This window comes from Pholcus phalangioides, unplaced genomic scaffold, assembly GCF_987345545.1.
Source record: "Pholcus phalangioides strain wild (caught in Gottingen) unplaced genomic scaffold, Ppha-v1.0 ptg000009l_1, whole genome shotgun sequence".
Lineage (NCBI taxonomy): Eukaryota > Metazoa > Arthropoda > Arachnida > Araneae > Pholcidae > Pholcus > Pholcus phalangioides.
The window spans coordinates 27,247,344-27,267,463 of NW_028301602.1; the positions used below are offsets into that span (position 1 = coordinate 27,247,344).

Here is a 20,120-nt window from a genome sequence, read left to right on the forward strand (position 1 = left end):
AGAGAACTTAAAACAAAGTGGTTATGAAAAATTAAAATAATATAAGGAATTAGTGAAACTTATCCATAATGCTATGTGATTATTTTTGCACTAAGCCAGCGTGTGACGAGGACAATACCGACAAAGACATTCAGCTCTTTGGAGAATGATTTTGCTAATTTAGAAATGCCAAATTTGTGATACATTTTTCAATATTACTTGATCATGACAGAATACAAATAAATTGTCTAAATAATGTTGACAGAATGACTTTAATACAACATTTCATGGTCATAACAGTGGTGTCAATTTTATCCTGAAACTTTCCAGTTTCACTGACTAGCACGATGTTCTTTACATGGAACTTTTTGTTGTCTTCAACTTAGATATGGTGCCTGATGAATTAACAGATTGCTTCAAGATGGCAGCTATCTTGTTCTTCTGATGTTCTTGTTTTTTCTTATTCCTCATCTTCTTGAAAGACTTCCGACTTTCCTGGGAGTTTCCAAAGTCATCTTTCTTTTTCCTGATGTTGAATCTTAAAAAAGAAAAGAAAATTGTATACCATTTTTTACATAGCTGCCAACCTTGAAGAATGGGAATCAGGGCAGTTTTTGTGCATCAGAATTCCTTATATAAATACAAAAGTGATTTTTGAAAAACATAGTAGGGATTTTTAATAAATGAAAATAAAATTGCACTGATTTTTGCTCTTTGGTTTTCCTATGAGGTATCAAAAATAACAACGTCTCTCTACAACAGGGTTTCCACTGGTGATCACTATTATGCCAAGTCTTAATGAAATGTTTCATTTGGCAAAAGATTGAAACAGTGAAATCGGGTGTCCGACAGATGCTCTGCATTCATTCATTCGATGCTCTGCCATTCCATTCATTATTCTAACTGAAGTTGAGCTCCATTTTTCTGAGAATTTCGTCACCCCCTACTTTAGATCATACAAACTAAGGGGAACAACACAAAAATGTTCCCTCTAAGTAGCACACGATTAAAATGCTTTCACATATACAAACTGGAATGTATGATAGATTGCCTTGTAGAGCAAGGGAAAAAAGTCTCACAGAAAGACAATTATATAACAGCCCAAAAGCAGAATGTTTTGCATTTTTCTGCATGCAGGCCTTGAGCTCATTGAAAATGTTCTGCTGTAAAAATTCCCATAATAGTTTTTCTACATAAAAATGTTATTTGTGTTTCTTTTCTTAAAAAAATTCTAAGTATATAAAAATCATGGAACCCTAGACGGATTGTGTGATCTGGTAGGTGTAATATTTAGAAAGTAATATGTGTTTTGTGTCTGTGTTAACCATGATGTATTTGTGTTAAATAAATTTCAATTTCAACTTAAAAAAAAAGATTATTCTGGGACACAACATAATTTTCAGTATAGTCTGCTTTGGGGGTATGAGAGCATCATATACCTTGGCTTACGCGGCCTCTCATCAGCACCTTCGTATCTTTCTCTGTTTCTCTTTTGGATGTTTCCACCAAATTTTCTAAAACCCCTAACTTGCTTTCCGACATTTTGGGCATGCTGCTTGAAATGTCCAAACTTTTCTCTGTTGTTACCGCCTTTTTTCCCAGTGTTTCTATTATATTCGCATAATTTGACTCTTATGCTTCTTGATTCAATGTCTGTGTCATTCAGCTGCAAAGCTTTCTGTACAGAGCTTTTATTCTGGAGAAGGGGAAAAAACAGACAATAATCAGTAACAGACATTGATTATAATACAGGTAAAAAACAGTCAAATGAGATAAGCATAATGACATTACTTTAATACCAAAATTATTTGTGACGGTTATCAATGAACTACATGGAAAACCTTTCATTCTCTAGAACAGCAGTTCTCAACTTTTTTTGACACGTGGAGCCCTTTATGATATATAATTAGCATGGTGGAACTCTGTAGGCCAATTTTTTATACATTAACCAAAGTTATTGATTCATTTTTACTATTTAAAAATATTTATAATTATGATTTTTTAAATTTACTGTTTTTTTTCCTCAAGCGGGCGAATCAGTTGAGAACTGCTGTGCTGGAGTAACTGGTGAAAGAAAAGTTTGCAATAGCTAATGGTTACAAAGTGTTCCTATTCTTGACAGTAATTTAAATAGCAACCCTCTTTTTTAACTTTAACTACCATTTTTTGAATCTTGTTGACCTTCTTCTATGTGTTGGTAGAAACAGTTACATAAATTGTGAAAATTTTACATTGACCTCATCACACGCAGAGAAAATTTGTTTTTTTTTCATCTCTCAAACTTTCAACTGGGGAGAGGGGGGGGGGGGTTGTAATCCATCCTTTTCAAGATAGGTAGGTGCATTTCAATTCTAGTATGATTGAAATTTTGTTCAATCTTTCATTTTTTCCACAAACATTAACTGAAAATTTAAGCTCTGGTAACTTCAAAAATACACCCTACTTTGGCCCAACATTTTGATAGGCCAAAGAGACGTCATATTTTTGCAGCCCTTGGTAATTTATTTGGGAATACACTTAAAAACAGACCTATGCATTGAATAATTATGTTAATCTTTTTAAATGTCTATCCTAAGGTTTTGTTTCTGAACTGGAAAGATGGTATATAAATACAAGAGCAAATGACCACCTTCAAAACAGTTTAGATGCAATTAGATCTGTTGAAATAAACTAAAGGCAAGCTGCAGATAACTTTAAAATATCTCAAAGCACCATTAAGAACAAACTTAAAAATGCATCTTCTAGCAAACCAGGTCATAAAAAAGTTTTTAGTGCAGAGGAAGAACTAGAATTTCCTAGTCATGTTGACAAAATGTGTGATTATTGATTCTTAATAGTTAAGCCTTCAAAGCCTGTTAAAAGAGGTTTTTTGGTCGATTTGTAAGACAAGATTATTAAGTGAAAATTTCAAAAAAACAAAAAACAAAACACGTATATATATATTGATCATAAAAAAATAGAAATATCTACAAGTTAAAATATAAATTTTTTAAAGTTTACTATTAAGTTTGCTACTGCAGGGAGTCCCCCATTGAGGGGTTAGCACACCAACCTCTCGATGAGTATAAAAAACAAGCTGCCATTCGGAATCTGCAATAAATTGTAGGTCCCAGAACAGGGTCGTCATTTCAACTTTTTCCAGGGGTGGGGAGCAAAAGAACACATACTCAATGTGTATGTACATATATATACCATTTTTAGTGTATTTTCAAAAGCCGGGGGGGGGGGGGGGCACACAGCCCCCTTACTCCCCTACTCCCCCAAATGACAGGCCTGGGTCCCGGTCAAATTAACCCTCGTGTGCAGAAAATGACTGTGGTGCGACAAAAACGATAAACTTTATTAAAAATTGAAATTATATTATTCGCGAGCACAAATTAAAAAAAATACCTTAACTTTTTATTTTATGCTTTAGTGAAGCAGGCCAAAGTTAGGCACATAAAAGGGTAAAATTGGCCCATAATGTTTTTATTTTTTAAATTAGCTTAAATTAAAAAATCAAAGCTAATCAGTTTTTTAGTAGCCTATACCTAATATAAGATAGTCAATCAACATAAAAAAGTTTACCAGAACTTAAAGATAGTAACAATATTGGGAAAGTGAATTTGAAATGTTTAAAAAATGGACCAAAGTAGCCTGTGATTACAGTACTCAACATAAAATTTGTAATAAAGAAAGCGAAACATCCAAATCTCAGTAATAACAACATTACATGATGAAATAAAAAAAAAAAAAAGAAAATAGAAACTACCTTGAATTGAACGTAAGCAAAGCCCTTTCCCAAGCCTGTAACTTTGTCACGGATGACTCTTACAAACATAATATCTCCACAAGGAGAAAATTTCCCCCACAACGCTTCATCAGAAACACCTGTAAAAATAATTAAAGAATTATCCGCATTTTTTAATTAAAAATGGTCACTAATCTTTTGCAAATAAAATAAATGATAATGGTAAAAAATACACCATGTAACAAGATTTGTAAAGTTAAGGAGAAAACTTGTACAATCATTGTACAAGTTTTGTACATGAAAAATGAACATTTCAGCAGGAATTTCTCTCTTCAGGAAGGCAGACAGAACCCATTACAGATACAGAAAAATTAGGTAAGTTGTGTGGGGTACATGGCCAGCCACATGTTTTTAATGTGAATATGTTGTGTTGTTTTAAATATTTCACAGAAAGATAGTATCGAGAGCATACAACCATAAGAAATACATTAAAAAATACTCTATTTTTTACAATGAGATATTTGAAAATGTCTTTGCTTGGGTCATCAAGAAGTTATTGTGATTTAGAATCTGGTTTGGCCCTTTTTCAGTATCACAACTTTTTAAACTGGCATTTCAATTTATGGGATGTAATTTGCCGTGAAAATTCAAGGTCACTCGCTCGCACCTACCCTCCCCAACAGAGAGCTGATATATTCAGACATGCTCATAGACAAAAAGCATGATGGTTATAGCCGTCATCGGAGTAATAGACTATGATACATGTATATTTTATGCCCACCTGAATGTTTAATTTATGTGCTGTGTGCGATTGTTAAAATTTTTTGAAATAGCTAATTCTTCAAAATGATCTCGAGGCAACATTTGCTAATAGGGATAGAGTACAAGACAGAGCCATCAACAGCCTAAAAGCAGGTCAACAAAAACCAGATTGTGCTGATGGCTTAATATCATCACTCAGTACATAGACAGGCTATGGTATTAGTTACAAAACGAATTCAGCCTTTGACATTATACATCTGCAGCTTTCTTATATGACAAGTAATAGAAATACTCCATAATAACAAATCCGATGAAATGCCAGTCTTTGAGACGCTCCTGATAAGGTATTTGACTTTTAGCATTAGCGACTTTGGACTTTTTGGAATCCTCACAAGTTGCACTCTATCTTCTCAAATCATTTCCAATGTTTCAAATACAATTTATTAGTCAAATGTCACATTAATTTGAGAAAAACCCAATTTCTCACTTTATTGGATCATTATTTTCCACTATGATTGAGTTATATCTATCAGCTGACATACAATGAAACATACGAGAAAAAAAAATTTCTTACAGCATATCATCAGTGAAATTGAGTGGCATCAACCACACAAATACAGTAGCCAGTAACTTTGATTTGCAGTACAATATCAATCAATGGTAAATATGAAGTCTATTGCCCAAAGAAACTAATTGATATGATAACTAACTATTGAATGATATTCCAAGAGAGGTATTAACTTAAATGATGAAGAGTAAAAGTTTGAATGAGGAAAAAGTAGTCTTACTGAATGGCAAGTTCCCAACGAAAACAGTACGTTCATGGTCTTGCTTTTGTTCTAGAGAGAAGTTTGCCCGATCAACTCTTATATGATTTCCATTGACGACTTTCCCATTCCTGTAGACAATATTATAAATGCATTTTCAATAATCTTTAAATGATATGCAATGGCTTAAAAGTTAAATGAAATATACAGAGATGAAACAATTCTCATAACATACAACACATATACAAGAACCCACTTACAAAAAAAGTAAGGAAAAATAGCAAAACTGGCTGTTTATATGGAAACATTTCGATATTCTCGCACCGGCTTAAAAAATTACACATTTGAGAAAAATAAAACATAATTTAAATGGAAGACAAACATTTTTTAATAATCTGAGCAATCTTAAAATGAATGGAGATAGAATTAATAAAAAGGTCAGAGTTTTAATTAAAATTTTGCTTAATTAAATACATAAATGAAAATTTGTATTTTTTTCTTCATGATATGATTATGGACGCCTTGGATTAAATTGATTTTTGCCCAATAAACTTGCAAGACATAATGCTTTTTCTTCTGCAGAGAGCCTTTCTGGAACTTTTTTCTGTTCATTATTTTCAAACCATTTAACACAAGCTACTTCTTTGAATCTCTACTCGTAGATTTTCAATTCACCAACCGAAAACTTTTTCCTTCAAATCCTCTTTGCTCTTCAATATCATGGATAAGAAACTTAGTGAATCCTAAATCACGTTGATAACTCAATTTTTTCCCCATCTTTGGCTTTCAAACAATAGTGTAGCTCCAATTTTTGAAGCAACAGACAGCATCATTTTTGTGCTTGAAATGCACTGATATGATAACTAACTAATCACAAAAATCCACTCGCCACAAACAATGTTCAAATCTAGCAAAAGATTGTTAAATGCACATGAAGGTGTTTCGAAGGTTAGATTCTCGGGAATGTAACCTACCTTTTCTTTCTGATAATCCTTTGTGAACAAAACAGGATTTAACAGAGAAAAGTTAAAAAATAAAGCATGAGATGGAAGAGGATTCACAGTACTAAAAATGTCCTACTAAAATGCCAGGGAAATAAAGGGGACATTATTAGCTGTACCTACACATTGCAGAAAGGTAAATTTACTGATAAGCAAATTTAGATAAGATTACAAAGAAATTCATTGAAAATTTTCTTTGAAAACCGGTTGAAAATTCGTTATAAGCATACTTTGCTGAAATCTGTATTCTAAGTGAGCCAAACTGTATCAAGTATGCTAAGGGAAAAACTGAATTATATAGACACTTAAACACCCTTTGGCTGATATTTTATGCTCAGGTACTACTACTTGACACACACACACCTCACATACATGCCTCTGGGAATATTTTAAAATAAATTGGTACATTCTGGAATGTATGCATGGCCAAGATCGCCATGGGTGTCTGCCCTTTATTGTGTTCTTTTGTCTCTTTGTTATTCATTTGAAATTTTGTCACATGTTCTTCCCAATAAAAAAAGGTTCCAAAAAGCTTTTAAAAAATATAGACCATTCTTCTCAATTTTTTTTTTTTTTACTTTGGCACCTAGAAAATTTAATTCTTGATAATCCGACTGTGCGCTAATTCAGCATTTTTTAGGATACTTTTCTTCAAGCATAGAAAAGGAAAATGTGACATGGCATGTCTGTGCACAGAATTTTATATTATTTAAATAGGCTTCTTCAATTAACTTCCAGTAGTCCAGCAATTTAGATAATCCGGCACATTCTGGTCTCATATGTGTTAAACTAGCAAAAGTCTACTGTACTGCCTGATTTTTTTTTCCTCCATTTGTCAAGCCTTAGTGTGGCCCTAACATATCTACATCGTCAGGTTTATGCATTTTGTGTTACAGTGATGTAGCCATCTGTCTTCCATATATTGAAGTGAAAATGGCAGGTGCTTGAACTTTCATGTTATTAACCAGTCAAGTGGCAATGACGAATATATGGGTCATAATGTTTCCAATCCTTGAGTGGTGATGACGAATATATGGGTCAAACTTTTTCCAATCCTTGAGCGGTGGTGACGAATATATGGGTCATGGAAGACCTGTTCCTTCCCCCTTGACCTATTGTACCTTGACTGACACCTTCAACGCCTCCTAATCCTTCAAATGAATGAAGTGCTCGGTTGAATAGTACAATGAATTGGTTATAGACCATCACAATAAATACCGTCTGTACAGAACAAGGTGTGGCTTTTTTACTGGTATCTTGAAAGTAAGAATGCTAGATTGTTAAAATGGAATTAGGGAGGGGTGGTACAGAGAAAGAGAGAGAGAGAGAGAAACTGTTTATATCTCTTTCCTAGGAGGAACTATGTTTTTTCCTCACTTATATTCACAACATGTGAAGTTGTACGTCAAAATTTTTCTGAAAAAGAAAAAAAAAAGTTTTTTTTTATTTTAATTTTAGTGAAATCTCGGTATAACGATATTCTCGGGACCATGAAAAATATCGTTGTAGAAGGATTATTGCTATATCGAGAGGCAGCACTTTAATATTAGGCTATAGGCATTGCTAACTAAGACGAAAAAATATCGTTGTAGTGGGATTTATCGGTGTATCGAGTGTCATTGTAACGATATTTCACTGTATATAAACACATAAATAAACGTATGCAATCCACTAAAATCCACCAGAAAGTTTATTGACTGGAAGATGAAATTAAAATTAAATTTTTTCCCACAACTTATTTTTTTCTAGAATTTATTCCAAGTTATATATATAAAGATTTAACTTGAGACGTGCTATTTGTTAGTCCCACACAATGGCTGTATTTTTTTTACATGTTTTAATTTTATTTTACAAATTTTTTAAATGCAGTGAAACCCCGCTACAACGATAATCGATAAATCCTTCAACAATGCGGAAATGTTACAACTCTAATGTTAAATTGCTGCCTCTCGATATAATGATAACCAATATACAACGATATTTCGTTTTTGGGTCTGCATAAATATATATATACATAATAGTGGCGAAGCCCGAAATTGGGCAGTTTGTCCGGCCAATGTCCAAATTTCGTGCTTTGACCGACCCCCATGTATCAATTCCTATAGCGGAAGTAAGGTACTTTGCATCAGTCCGGTGTTGTGAGCGGTTCTATCTATCTATCGATTCCTATGATTTAGGGTCATCGCCATGTTGGCATATTGTTTTGTGATGATTGTGACCATTTATAATTATGGTTAGTGACAGCAACTCCAACGATCAAAGGTATCGGTATGTCCGGACAGGGGTCTGTCCAGACTTTTTGCACAGGGTACTGTTTTTGTGAAAATGTACCTTATTTTTGTGAAAATGTACCTTATTTTTGTGAAAACGTTCAAAATAGCAGTGAAAGTAATACTAATTAAACAGCGACCTCATTTTCCTATTTTATTTCATTTTTATTATCATTTTCCTAGTTTTTGATGCACTCACAGCTTGTTTGTGTTTCTGGCTATATATATGCTTGTTGACACATCGTGTTGGGTGATCATCAAATTGCACCCCCTTGGTCAATCCAGGGTCCCTTATCAAAAAATGTAGAACATATTTTGCAAAGAAAGCCAGATGCAGAAATGCTGTAACATAGCCAACTGTGAAGCTTCTCAAAACGTGCGATGTTCAACAAATTCGGTACTTTTAGACCCATTTTTCTAGCTTCTGTAGATGAAATTTTCTTAAAATCCGGCTCTACCGACGAATTCGTAGCATCTTTCAGCGCTTCCGATAAATCAGCAATGTCTTCCACCGCTTTCGACGAATCGGTAATGTCTTTCGAAGAAACGGAATTGTCTTCCGCCGCTTCCGACGAATCGGCAATGTCTTTCGAAGAATCCGAAATGTCTTTCAGCGCTTCTGATAAATCGGTAATGTCTTTAGGCGCCTCCGATAAATCGGTAATGTATCGCGCCGTTTCCAGGGTTTCGACAGCGTGGTTCGAAACCGATGAAGGAAGCAATGTTTCAGTAATTTTTTCCGGGTTAGCACAATTGGAATTATCTGTATCTGACGTCTTTTTGGTGACGTTTTCAGATCCTCGTTTAAAAAACGATGTTATGGAGCTGCATCCCCTAACGTCAGTTGGCCGTATTTTTTTAATGTAGTAATCACTATTCCTTGAATTTCCACCTGTTGGTGGTCGACCACGCTTCATATTAAATTTTCAAAAATGAAAGCGCAATACAGGAAAAAAAACGTGCACAAAAAATCCAATTCTACAATTGTTGATGATTGTTGTTGTGATTCAAAGACCATTTGAGGAGAAGTGCGGGGCTAAAGCGTTTGTATAATGGCATAGGTTGCGCGATAAAATATCGGACGCGGTCAATCCGTGGTCAACCAGCGGGATGTCCTAACCAGAAGACTAGAAACAAGGAAAGCCCTCTCAAGGTCACGCTCTTTCTCCGATCGCCTTTTCAAGGTCATGTTTTCCGGTATCCAACCAACAACTTCTATAGATAAGATTACTCATCTATGGGGGAGGGGGTGGTGGTGTTGGGCCAACAATACATGCTTAAAAAAAAAGATCAATGGCTTTCTATTACAACTAGGGTCATAACTGATAAGAATTTTGTCGCACAGCAGTCGCAAAAGTTCGTTTTTTACGACGTAATTTTCATGAAGGGTTCGTTTTCTGGAATTTTGTGATGGATCCGTTTATTATCCTCCAAATTTTGTGAAACATCCTTTTTTTTAGCCCCGGAATTTTGTGAAGGGTCCGTTTTTTAGCCCCAGAATTTTGTGAAGGGTCCGTTTTTTAGCCCCAGAATTTTGTGAAGGGTCCGTTTTTTAGCCCCGGAATTTTGTGAAGGGTCCGTTTTCCGGACCCAAATTCCGGCTGGACAGACCCCTGATAATGATAACCAATATACAACGATATTTCGTTTTTGGGTCTGCATAAATATATATATACATAATAGTGGCGAAGCCCGAAATTGGGCAGTTTGTCCGGCCAATGTCCAAATTTCGTGCTTTGACCGACCCCCATGTATCAATTCCTATAGCGGAAGTAAGGTACTTTGCATCAGTCCGGTGTTGTGAGCGGTTCTATCTATCTATCGATTCCTATGATTTAGGGTCATCGCCATGTTGGCATATTGTTTTGTGATGATTGTGACCATTTATAATTATGGTTAGTGACAGCAACTCCAACGATCAAAGGTATCGGTATATCGATATGTTAGAGATCGATATCCAGGGATACCGATATCCCATACGATGAATGTATAGTGGCCGGAAAAATCCTGAAATTCGGTTATTGTGGGCCGGCCAGTTCAGGAATTTTCCGAATTAGGGTTTAGATAGTAACATCAAAATTTCTGGATAAGGTTATTATGAAATCATGAAAAGAAAAAAGCTTCTCTCTCGGCACATGTATGCGACTCTTGGGAAAATTGGTGTGGCTACGAGGTCAAAAGTTCGTTAAATTTTCTTTTCAATTATTTGTAACAGGTTGTTTTGCCTAAGATAGGGAACTTTTATTTGTTTGAAATATAAATTTTTAACATAGAAAAGTTTTTTTCTTTCTTTTGAAAAAAAATCCCCACTAAATTAGATTCAACTAAGAAGGTGGTTGCAAGGTATCACAGAAAGACTTTTTTTCTCTTTTGAAAGCAATAATAGTATATGTGAATTGCACCCTACCAAAGAAACTAAATTTTATAAAGAAATTGCTCGTACGGTATACGTCAAAACCAAGACTTTATTTTAAAACGTATGTGATGTGGCCTTTTTGAAACATTGTGCTACATGTTTAGCACGTCTTCGAAAGCAAAATTTACTATTTTATCTAACATCTTAATTTATTTTATTACGCAAGATTTTTAAAAATTTTTATACGAAATTTGAAAGAAAAAAATCTTACAGATGGATGTCGGTTTGTCAAAAATAATATATATATATATATATATATATATATATATATATATATATATATATATATATAGTAGCTTTAGTAATACATACAATGCATGCAAAAAAGAATGGGGTGATTGTAGTCCGGATTTTAGAATATAATTTCTTTTGTATAATTCTTTCATTCTCTTTGAATGATTCAAAAATAAATAAATAAATGAGACCAAAAATTTTTTGGTGTTAACGCTTTTACTAAAAAATGGCATTATATTTTGCATGCCTATTCGGCAAAAATGATTTAAACGCAAAACATCTGAAATTTACAATCACATCAAGAAAAAATAATAACTGGCACATATTTATTCATGGCACATTATATCATTAATTAAATTTTTAATCTTTATTAAAATACATTATTTTAATCTATTCATTTTAAGATTGCTCAGATTACTGAAAAATGCGTATCATTAATGAAAAATGTGTTATTTGCTTAATCGCATTCTTTTTCAAGCTGGTACGGATATAACGAAATTTGCGTATAACAAATACGTTCGCTGTTTTTTCCAACTTCGTTATAAGTGGGTACAACTGTATATGTATGCGGTTTTTTTTAAATGCGTGTATAGAATCCTATAATGACGCATGTAAGTTATGCGAAGTGTTAAAATTCAATCATATATGACCAACTGAATGTGACATTACATTGTGATAAACCCTGAAAAGTAGTTGCCATCGTTAATTCAATTAAAAAATTTGAGAAATATTTTATTTCTTTTGTTAGCTTTTTGTTTTTATTTGGTTAGTATATATATCATTTAAGAAAGTAAATTTCATCAAAAGAAAAACAATTCTCTGAAATGCACACAATGGACGACTTACAGGAATAGCAATAATGGGATTAGGTTTGGCATGTTTTCTGAGAAACATTAAGACATGGAACAATTTTTCCCCCTCAAATGAACGGGTGGGGAGGTTCGTGGTTGAAGCTTTGGCCGAGATTATTGTGTTATTTTTCAGAAAAAAACGTAAACCCCTTTCCCTTTGGAAGATAAAAAATTTGACCCCCCCCCCCTTCTACAATTCTTGAGGAAATCCTTTCGTACGCCTATACTGTATTTATTAAACACAAAGCGATTCTATATATAGTAGCTTCATTTTTAGCCACTGAATATTCCAATCTCCCTAGCTTTAGTGATACAAACAATGCTTGTAAAGAAGAATGGGATGATTGTGGTCCGGATTTGAGAATATAATTCTTTTTGTATTAGAATTTCTTGGAATCAGAAACGTTATCGCACTTCGAAGTAGAAGCTGGTGGTTTTCCCTTCTATTTCTTGTGTTTGTGTGTTACAAGCAAAGCTGCATGAGAGGTACTGCTCTATAGGTATACTCTATATACAGTCCTAGTTATAAACGGAGTTCAAACTTTGAAAAAAAATTCCAAAATGAGTGACAGCGAAGAACTTTTTGCTAGTTCTGATAGTGAATTTGATGATTCGTCTTCTTCTTCTGAATCAGGCGAAGATGAACTAAACCAAGCTAGAGATTGGTGTAGACTAAACGCTGATCAACCTCCACCCGCACATCCCAGATTTCAGTTTCAAGGAAATCCCGGAATGAATGTGAAAGTACGCGATACTGCTGATCCATTAGAGTTTTTCCAACTATTTTTGGATGATAATCTTTTAGAAGACATTGTGCTGAGAACCAACTCATATGCATCTACATGGATGGAGACCACTTTTATAAGTCCCAAGTCAAGAGTATTGCAATGGTCAAATACGAATATCCACGAAATGAAGGCATTTTTCGCTCTTATGCTCTTACAGGGTATTGTCCAAAAGCCTGAAGAGAAGCAGATGTGGTCTACAAGGCCAATTCTCAGCACCCCGTTCTGTGGCAAAGTCATGTCTCAAACGAGATATGGTTTGATTATGAAGTTTTTGCACTTTGAGGACGATGGCCCAAATATTGATCAACCGAAGTTAAAAAAAATTTGGGATGTTTCCGAAAAACTGCGTGTGAAATTCAGTACTGTATATACACCAGAAAGGGACGTGAGCGTTGATGAGTCGCTTCTATCATATAGCGGACGACTCTCGTGGAAGCAATTCATTCCTTCAAAGAGAGCTAGGTTTGGCATAAAGAGTTTCCAACTCTGTGAAGCAAATAGTGGGTACGTGTATAACTTTAGAATATACACCGGGAAAGGGACCTTCAAAAATACCAGCCTTGGAATGGGCACTGAGAGTGTCCTGCTCTTGATGGAGAGCTTGTTAGACAAAGGGTACTGTCTAACAGTGGACAATTTTTATTCCTCTCCGCAACTAGCGGAAATTCTAATTTCACGAAAAACCGATGTTTTCGGCACTCTGCGGCCTACGAGAAAATTCCTGCCAAAACAGTTACACTCGGAAAAAGTGAAAAAAGGTGAATTGATTGCCTTTCAAAGAGGTAAGGTCTGTGTTTTCAAATGGCAAGACAAGAAAAGTGTGTGCATTCTGAGCACAGTCCACAACTGTGCGATGGTGGATGTGCGAAATAAGAGAGGAACTTTGGTAAGGAAACCTGCTGCAGTGGTTGCCTATAACAATAGCATGGGCGGGGTCGATAGAGCGGACCAGTGTCTCTCTTACTACCGTGCATATCGCAAGAGACAGAAGAAATATTATAAAAAATTTTTTCGTCATCTCCTGAATCAAGTGGTATGGAACGCGTTTGTTTTATACCAAAAGTGCGGAGGTGAGAAGCACCAGCTGGAGTTCAGGTTGGAGCTAATTGAGAGGATTGTGGAAGAAAACTGTTTGATTTCTCCAGCAATCCCTAATGAGCCATCACTTGAACTGTCAAGGTTAACCGAGAGACACTTTCCGGACATTTTGCCTGATAGCGAAGGCAGAAAATGCTTGAACAAGAGGAGATGTATAGTCTGTTATGCAAAAACTTCTGAAACAGGTAAGAGGGTGAGGAGGGAGACGAGGTACTTTTGTAAAGACTGCAATGTTTCATTATGCGTAACACCATGCTTTAGAATATATCATTCCGAGCGATATTATTGAAAAAAGTCGCATTAATTTTTTACTATTGTTTTTGTTATTATTGGATTGTTTATTATAAATATTTTGTAAATATATGTATGCGATTTCTTTGTTTTTTTCTTTTCAAATGCGAGTACAGAATTCTTATAACACATCTAATTTAAGCGGAATGTAAAAATTCAATTATACATGAATAATAGCAAACCACATTATATAGAGATAAACCCTGAAAAGTAGTTTTGTGATCGTTGATTTAATCAAAAAAAAAATTGGCAAATATTTAATTTCTTTTGTTAGCTTTTGTTTTTATTTGGTCAGTAAATCATCTAAGAAAGTAAATTTCATCAAAAGCCAAAAAAAAAAAAAAAATAAAATAAAATACAGCGATACGAGTATCAAATACTGAAACGTTTTCATGCTTAACGTATCGGGAATTATTAATCAAATGTATAAAATGCATGATCATGATCATTTTTTTCGCACCTTGGTGCGAAAAAAAATAATTAATGATAATTTTTTTCGCACCAAGGTGCGAAAAAAATCACAATATTGCTTATTTCCGTATACACAGTTTAAAATATAGAATCGACATATTTCATTAATCAGTTGGTTTTTAATATATGAAGTATGAATTATTTCGCACTGAATAAATAGATTATCTCATGAATAAAAATGAAGATATTTTCTAATCATTTGCATAGTTAAACTTTATTCACGAGATATAACATCGATATTTTTGTAATTAAAATCATCGACTACTGTTACTTTCAACTTTCAAGAAAATTCAAGGTACTCTATTTATACATGTTTTTGTGTGTTGTCATAATGTGTGGCATTCATAGATTTCCTATAGTTATTCTAAAAACTGTGCAGTTCCTTCCCGTAGAAAAAAGCTATTCGATTAAACTAGAAAGAATACATTGGATAACTCCATCTAACTGCTCCGATAAACTGAGATTCTACAACCTTTTAGGGATAAGGGGCCATTCAAGTATTACGTAAGCAGATTTTCATCCATTTTTTACGCCTCCCCCCCTTGTCAGCAAAAGTCAGCAAAACACTGGACCCCCCCCCCCTCCGTCAGCAAAATTTCGTCAGTAGCTTAGAATATTTCATATCTTCAAAAAAGCTGGAAGCTGGTTGATGACGTAAGCAACCTTCAAACCCTCCTCCCCCTTGTCAAGGGCGTAGCGAGGGGGGGGGGGGGACTTGGGGGTCTGGTCTCCCCCCCCGAAATTTGAGAAAATGACCGAAAACAGGGAAAAAGATGGCCAAATCCATTGTTCTGTCACTTTGGTCCCCCCCCCTGAAATGAAAGTGGTCCCCCCCCGAACGAAATTTCTGGCTACGCCCCTGCCCCTTGTCATCAAAAGTCTGCAAATCCGAATCCCCCCCCCCATCGATGCTGACGTAATACTTGAATGATCCCTAACACAAAATGATAACTCGCATGGAACGTCTGCGAAAGAGCAACGTAAACCTTGAAAAGAAATGCGATTTTCAAGTTGTATATCGCCGTGAAACCTATACGTAGACTGAATGATGTTTGGAAAAAAACTTCATATCAGATAATCAAAATCTTATTGAAAAATGTGGAAACCATAGTAAAAATACTAAATTTCGGACAATTTAGTCACTGGTTACTTAAAAAAATAAAACATTATTGCGTAATCCGTAATACCCGGTTACTGTGTTACTATACATTTATTGTGAAGCCAATAAACGCTTCTTTGCACCAATAAATAAGTGGAAAAAAAAAGAACAATACAGTGTATAAACAGTCAAATACCGTTTTAACGAATACCGATATAGCAAAAATCTAGTTTTAACGAACACTTTTTTCTAATCCCCCAGATAAGTTTACATAGGAACAATACAAAAACCTGGAATTCCTTTACAACGACATTTCATTATAACGAATTGATTTCTCCAGTCTCCTGGAGCTCATTTGAACGGGATTCGGCTGTACAATGAAAACTTGATGTAACGATACACTGACGAAAAATATATCGCTGTAGAGGGATTATCGTTATATCGAGAAGCAGCAGATAAATATTAGAGAATAGACATTTCTAAACGATACTCGAAAAAATATAGTTATACAAATACAACGCCCCAACGAGGTGGCTGAGAAAAAGATGCCCATAAAAATATGGATGTCATATATTTTAAAAATACAGCAACCCAATTAAAAATGCAATTAATAAAAATTATAAGCAATATATACACGTGATAAAAATTATACAATGCCCATGAAGAATACTTATGGTTGTCTTATTCTAGGTATGGATAGCTTGTAGAGGGATTTATCGTTATATCGCAGCGCAAGGCCGTAGCGGGGGTGGGGAGAACTAAACCCTCATAATGTGAGAAAATGACCGAAAAAATTGAAGAAGTTGGCAAAATGTATTGTACTACCACTTTGGTCCCCCTGAAATGAAAGGGGTCCCCTTCCCGAACGAAATTTCTGGCTACGGGCCTGTCGTAGCGAATTTTCACTCTAATAAGAAAAGTAATATAAGAAGTAATAAGAAACTTCTAAGTGTATTCTATGAGCATGACAGGGGAAAAAATAGCCAGAACTGTAACAAAAGAACAGGTACAGAAGTCGAGTGTGTATTAGTAAAGAATAGGATCATTTAATGGGTGTAGCCAACCTGTCACTTGAATGGACCCCTCCAACCACGCCTCCTCTGTTGTCCTGTATATTAGATGGGGGGGGATAGCACTACTTGAGATGAAGAAGCTTCGCCACTCTACGAGTATTTGTTCGTGGAACTTGACGCCATTTTTCAAATAGGAATCGCAAAAACTTTCACCGCTCAACCGGTTAAAGCATCGTGTTGAATATCTGCTTGCTCTATAAGGGGAGATGTTTCCAAAACGGAGATCAACTTGCATTCACACACGCTATATTTTCTACTCTTAGGCTGCTGGTCCACTAGAAGAGAACACAAATGACTAACAAAAAGTAAGTGAATGACATTTGTAGTGCTTAGTCTTCTCTATACAGGTGATACTGCTGCTATTTGCCTATTTCACTATACAGGCATGTCGAAATCAAATTTCATGAAAAATTTATTTTAATGATTTAATGGGGGAAACAAAAAAAAAAATATATAAAAACTTACAGTTTCAAAGCATTTTCAGCATCTTCCCTATTTTCAAACACCACAAATCCCATATGTGATTTGACATTTTCATTGCATTCTTTCCTACAACAAAATGATGAGGCAGTAGTGGAAAAAAAGAAAAATATTATAAAGAAAGCATTACAAAAGACAAACAAATTTCAAATAAATGAATTTTAACTTTCAATTTGAAGACCAGACATATTTCTATAACACTTTTATTTTGCTTTCGTTTACATAAATTTCAGTCACAGGACAGAAATACAGTTTTAAAACTGATCACACAGGGTGCGTAGCAACATCCCTTTAACTTAAAACGACCCGTGAATAGAAAAATCTGCAGCTTCGCAAATTGAGAAATAATTATTGACTTTGCAGGTCGACTGGCAAGAATGGCAGCAACTGGTGATAAAAAATAAAGTGGCCAACAATAACCAAGACACCCATTTGGTTGACGAGATATTGTAACTCAACACTATACTACTAAGTTGCATAGCTGTAGTTCTCTCAGTTTGCAAGCCATTGCAGGTGAAAAGGACTTCCTTATACTCCCTGTAGTAAATAGAAAGATACAGGGCAGTGGTTTTGAAACTTTTGTCACCCACAGCTCCCCAGAATAGTTTAGTAGATATTTTCACTTTTAAAAGAACCACTTTGAAGTATGAATAGGCACATAAATCAATATCTCCAGCTAGCTGTAATGCCTCTGACAAAAGTTGCAGATGCCTCCTAGGAGCCATAATGCATATTTGGAGAAACACTGATATAAGCTTCTTTCTCTACCTCCTTAAAAGAAATTATAAGGAATAATTATGCTCAGCAAATTGGTATCACCTTCAGTCGCCAAACATAATCATGGGCAAAAAATATTAGTGAAATGCCAGTTACCTTCGTTCTGCAAATTTTCTTGGGGTATTTGCCTTGACAGGAATCTATGATTGGAGGAAGAGAAGGAAATATTACAAAAATATTGAATCCATACAATAATGACGTGCATTCGAATGATAGCATTTTAAAATTTAATTTTAATCCAGGAAGCAATCTTTGGTCAAATGCAAGATTTATTTTAGAAAAAAGAAAATGTTATCAATAACTTATTCATATGACATGAATGTCGCTCTCCACTTGTTAATACAAGATATACGGAAGACTGGATGTTGTGAAGATATTTATTATTTGAGATGTTAATTTTTTAAGGAAGGAAAAAACTCATCTCTGCCTCTACCGGGAGTCGAACCCGGGCCCCTCAATTGCCGGACGAGTGCTCTGACCACTAAGCTACAGAGGAGATTTTCCTTCGCTAGAGCATATATGTGCCAAACAGAACCGTGCAATGGACGTTGAACCGATCAGCTAATAGCTCAAGGACACAAGGTTCGGCACATATACGCTCTAGCGAAGGAAAATCTCTATCTCCTCTGTAGCTTAGTGGTCAGAGCACTTGTCCGGCAATCGAGGGACCCGGGTTCGACTCCCGGTAGAGGCAGAGATGAGTTTTTTCCTTCCTTAAAAAATTAACATCTCAAATAATAAATATCTTCACAACATCCAGTCTTCCGTATATCTTGTATTAACAAGTGGAGAGCGACATTCATGTCATATATATAGCCATCTGGTGGCTCGTCGTCCTTGAGCTATTAGCTGATCGGTAGAGGCAGAGATGAGTTTTTTCCTTCCTTAAAAAATTAACATCTCAAATAATGAATATCTTCACAACATCCAGTCTTCCGTATATCTTGTAATAACTTATTCATTTTTTTTTGTGGAAGGTAAGAAAGGTAAAAATTGTATGCGTATTGCAGTAGCATGGATGTATGTGCATTGTATTATGAATATGTTGATTCATGTTCTTATATTTCATGTGTGTGAGAGTCACAGCACCTTCATCCCCATTACAACATGCTTATTATTCACACTAACTGCATATATCTTGCCACCACTTACTATTATACTAACTAATTTACCTTTTTCTGCCTGGTGTTTTTCTTATTTTGTTTCTCTCTTACCTTAATACAGTAGAGCCTCGAACATCAGTCCTGAAAACTCAAGTTTCAGGATAATCTGAGGAAAATTTTTGAGTTTCCTCTTTTCTGTTTTTTTTTTCCCTCTGAAAACCCAACTTTATTATTTTGTTCCCAGGAGTACTACCTAGCACATATGTATCATATCTATTGTATCATACAGTAATTTCAGTTTGAAAGGGGCTAGGCAGCTCCCAGCCATATAATGGGTATGATTGGTATAATAAAATATCAGACTCCGAATGGATGTAGACCATTCTAACTTTCGGGGGGGGGGGGGGGGGTCACAAAGAAAGAGGGACAAGATCAACCATACTCTTTTTCTCTTTATAAGGTTATAAGGGTGGACAATGACACTGTCTCCTAATAGTTTACATTAAAATCATCAGAAAGGCAGTTGAAAGCTGACAGTGTCACAGCGTCATTCACCAACAATCCCACACATTCCCGACTCTTCTTGATCATTTCTCCTCTTCACATTCTTAATTTTCTGAAACTTATCGCATGGCATACTTATCTTATTCAAGTATATCAATACAGTAAGTATACTAGTACTGCTTGTTTTTTTTTTAATAAAACAAATATTTAGAGCATTTTTTATAGTTTTTTAGATAATTCAACTTTTTCGATAATCTGAGGTGGCTTTTGTATCATTCACCTCCGATTATGGAGGCTCTACTGCAATGCATGAAATTATTACTTTTATTTGCCATTAATTATTGTATTTTTTTGTCATGAATCGTGAAAGAATTTTATTATAATAATTTTAACATCTATATAAAATTTTTTATTGCAATGACCAGT

General features: G+C 35.0%; 1 protein-coding gene across 1 annotated transcript in view; it reads right to left on the bottom strand.

The window, feature by feature from the left end:
* Window positions 1–232: 232 nt before the first annotated feature.
* LOC149082626 (uncharacterized) overlaps window positions 233–20,120 on the bottom strand; it is a 35,289-nt gene continuing 15,401 nt past the window's right edge. The window contains exons 6-11 of the mRNA XM_089235893.1: window positions 18,184–18,227; window positions 17,296–17,379; window positions 5,260–5,369; window positions 3,731–3,849; window positions 1,419–1,675; window positions 233–517 (exon numbers count right to left, since the gene is read on the bottom strand). Of these exons, the coding sequence (XP_089092019.1) occupies window positions 334–517; window positions 1,419–1,675; window positions 3,731–3,849; window positions 5,260–5,369; window positions 17,296–17,379; window positions 18,184–18,227 (798 nt within the window). The 3' untranslated portion in view covers window positions 233–333. The remainder of the gene's footprint in view (window positions 518–1,418; window positions 1,676–3,730; window positions 3,850–5,259; window positions 5,370–17,295; window positions 17,380–18,183; window positions 18,228–20,120) is intronic.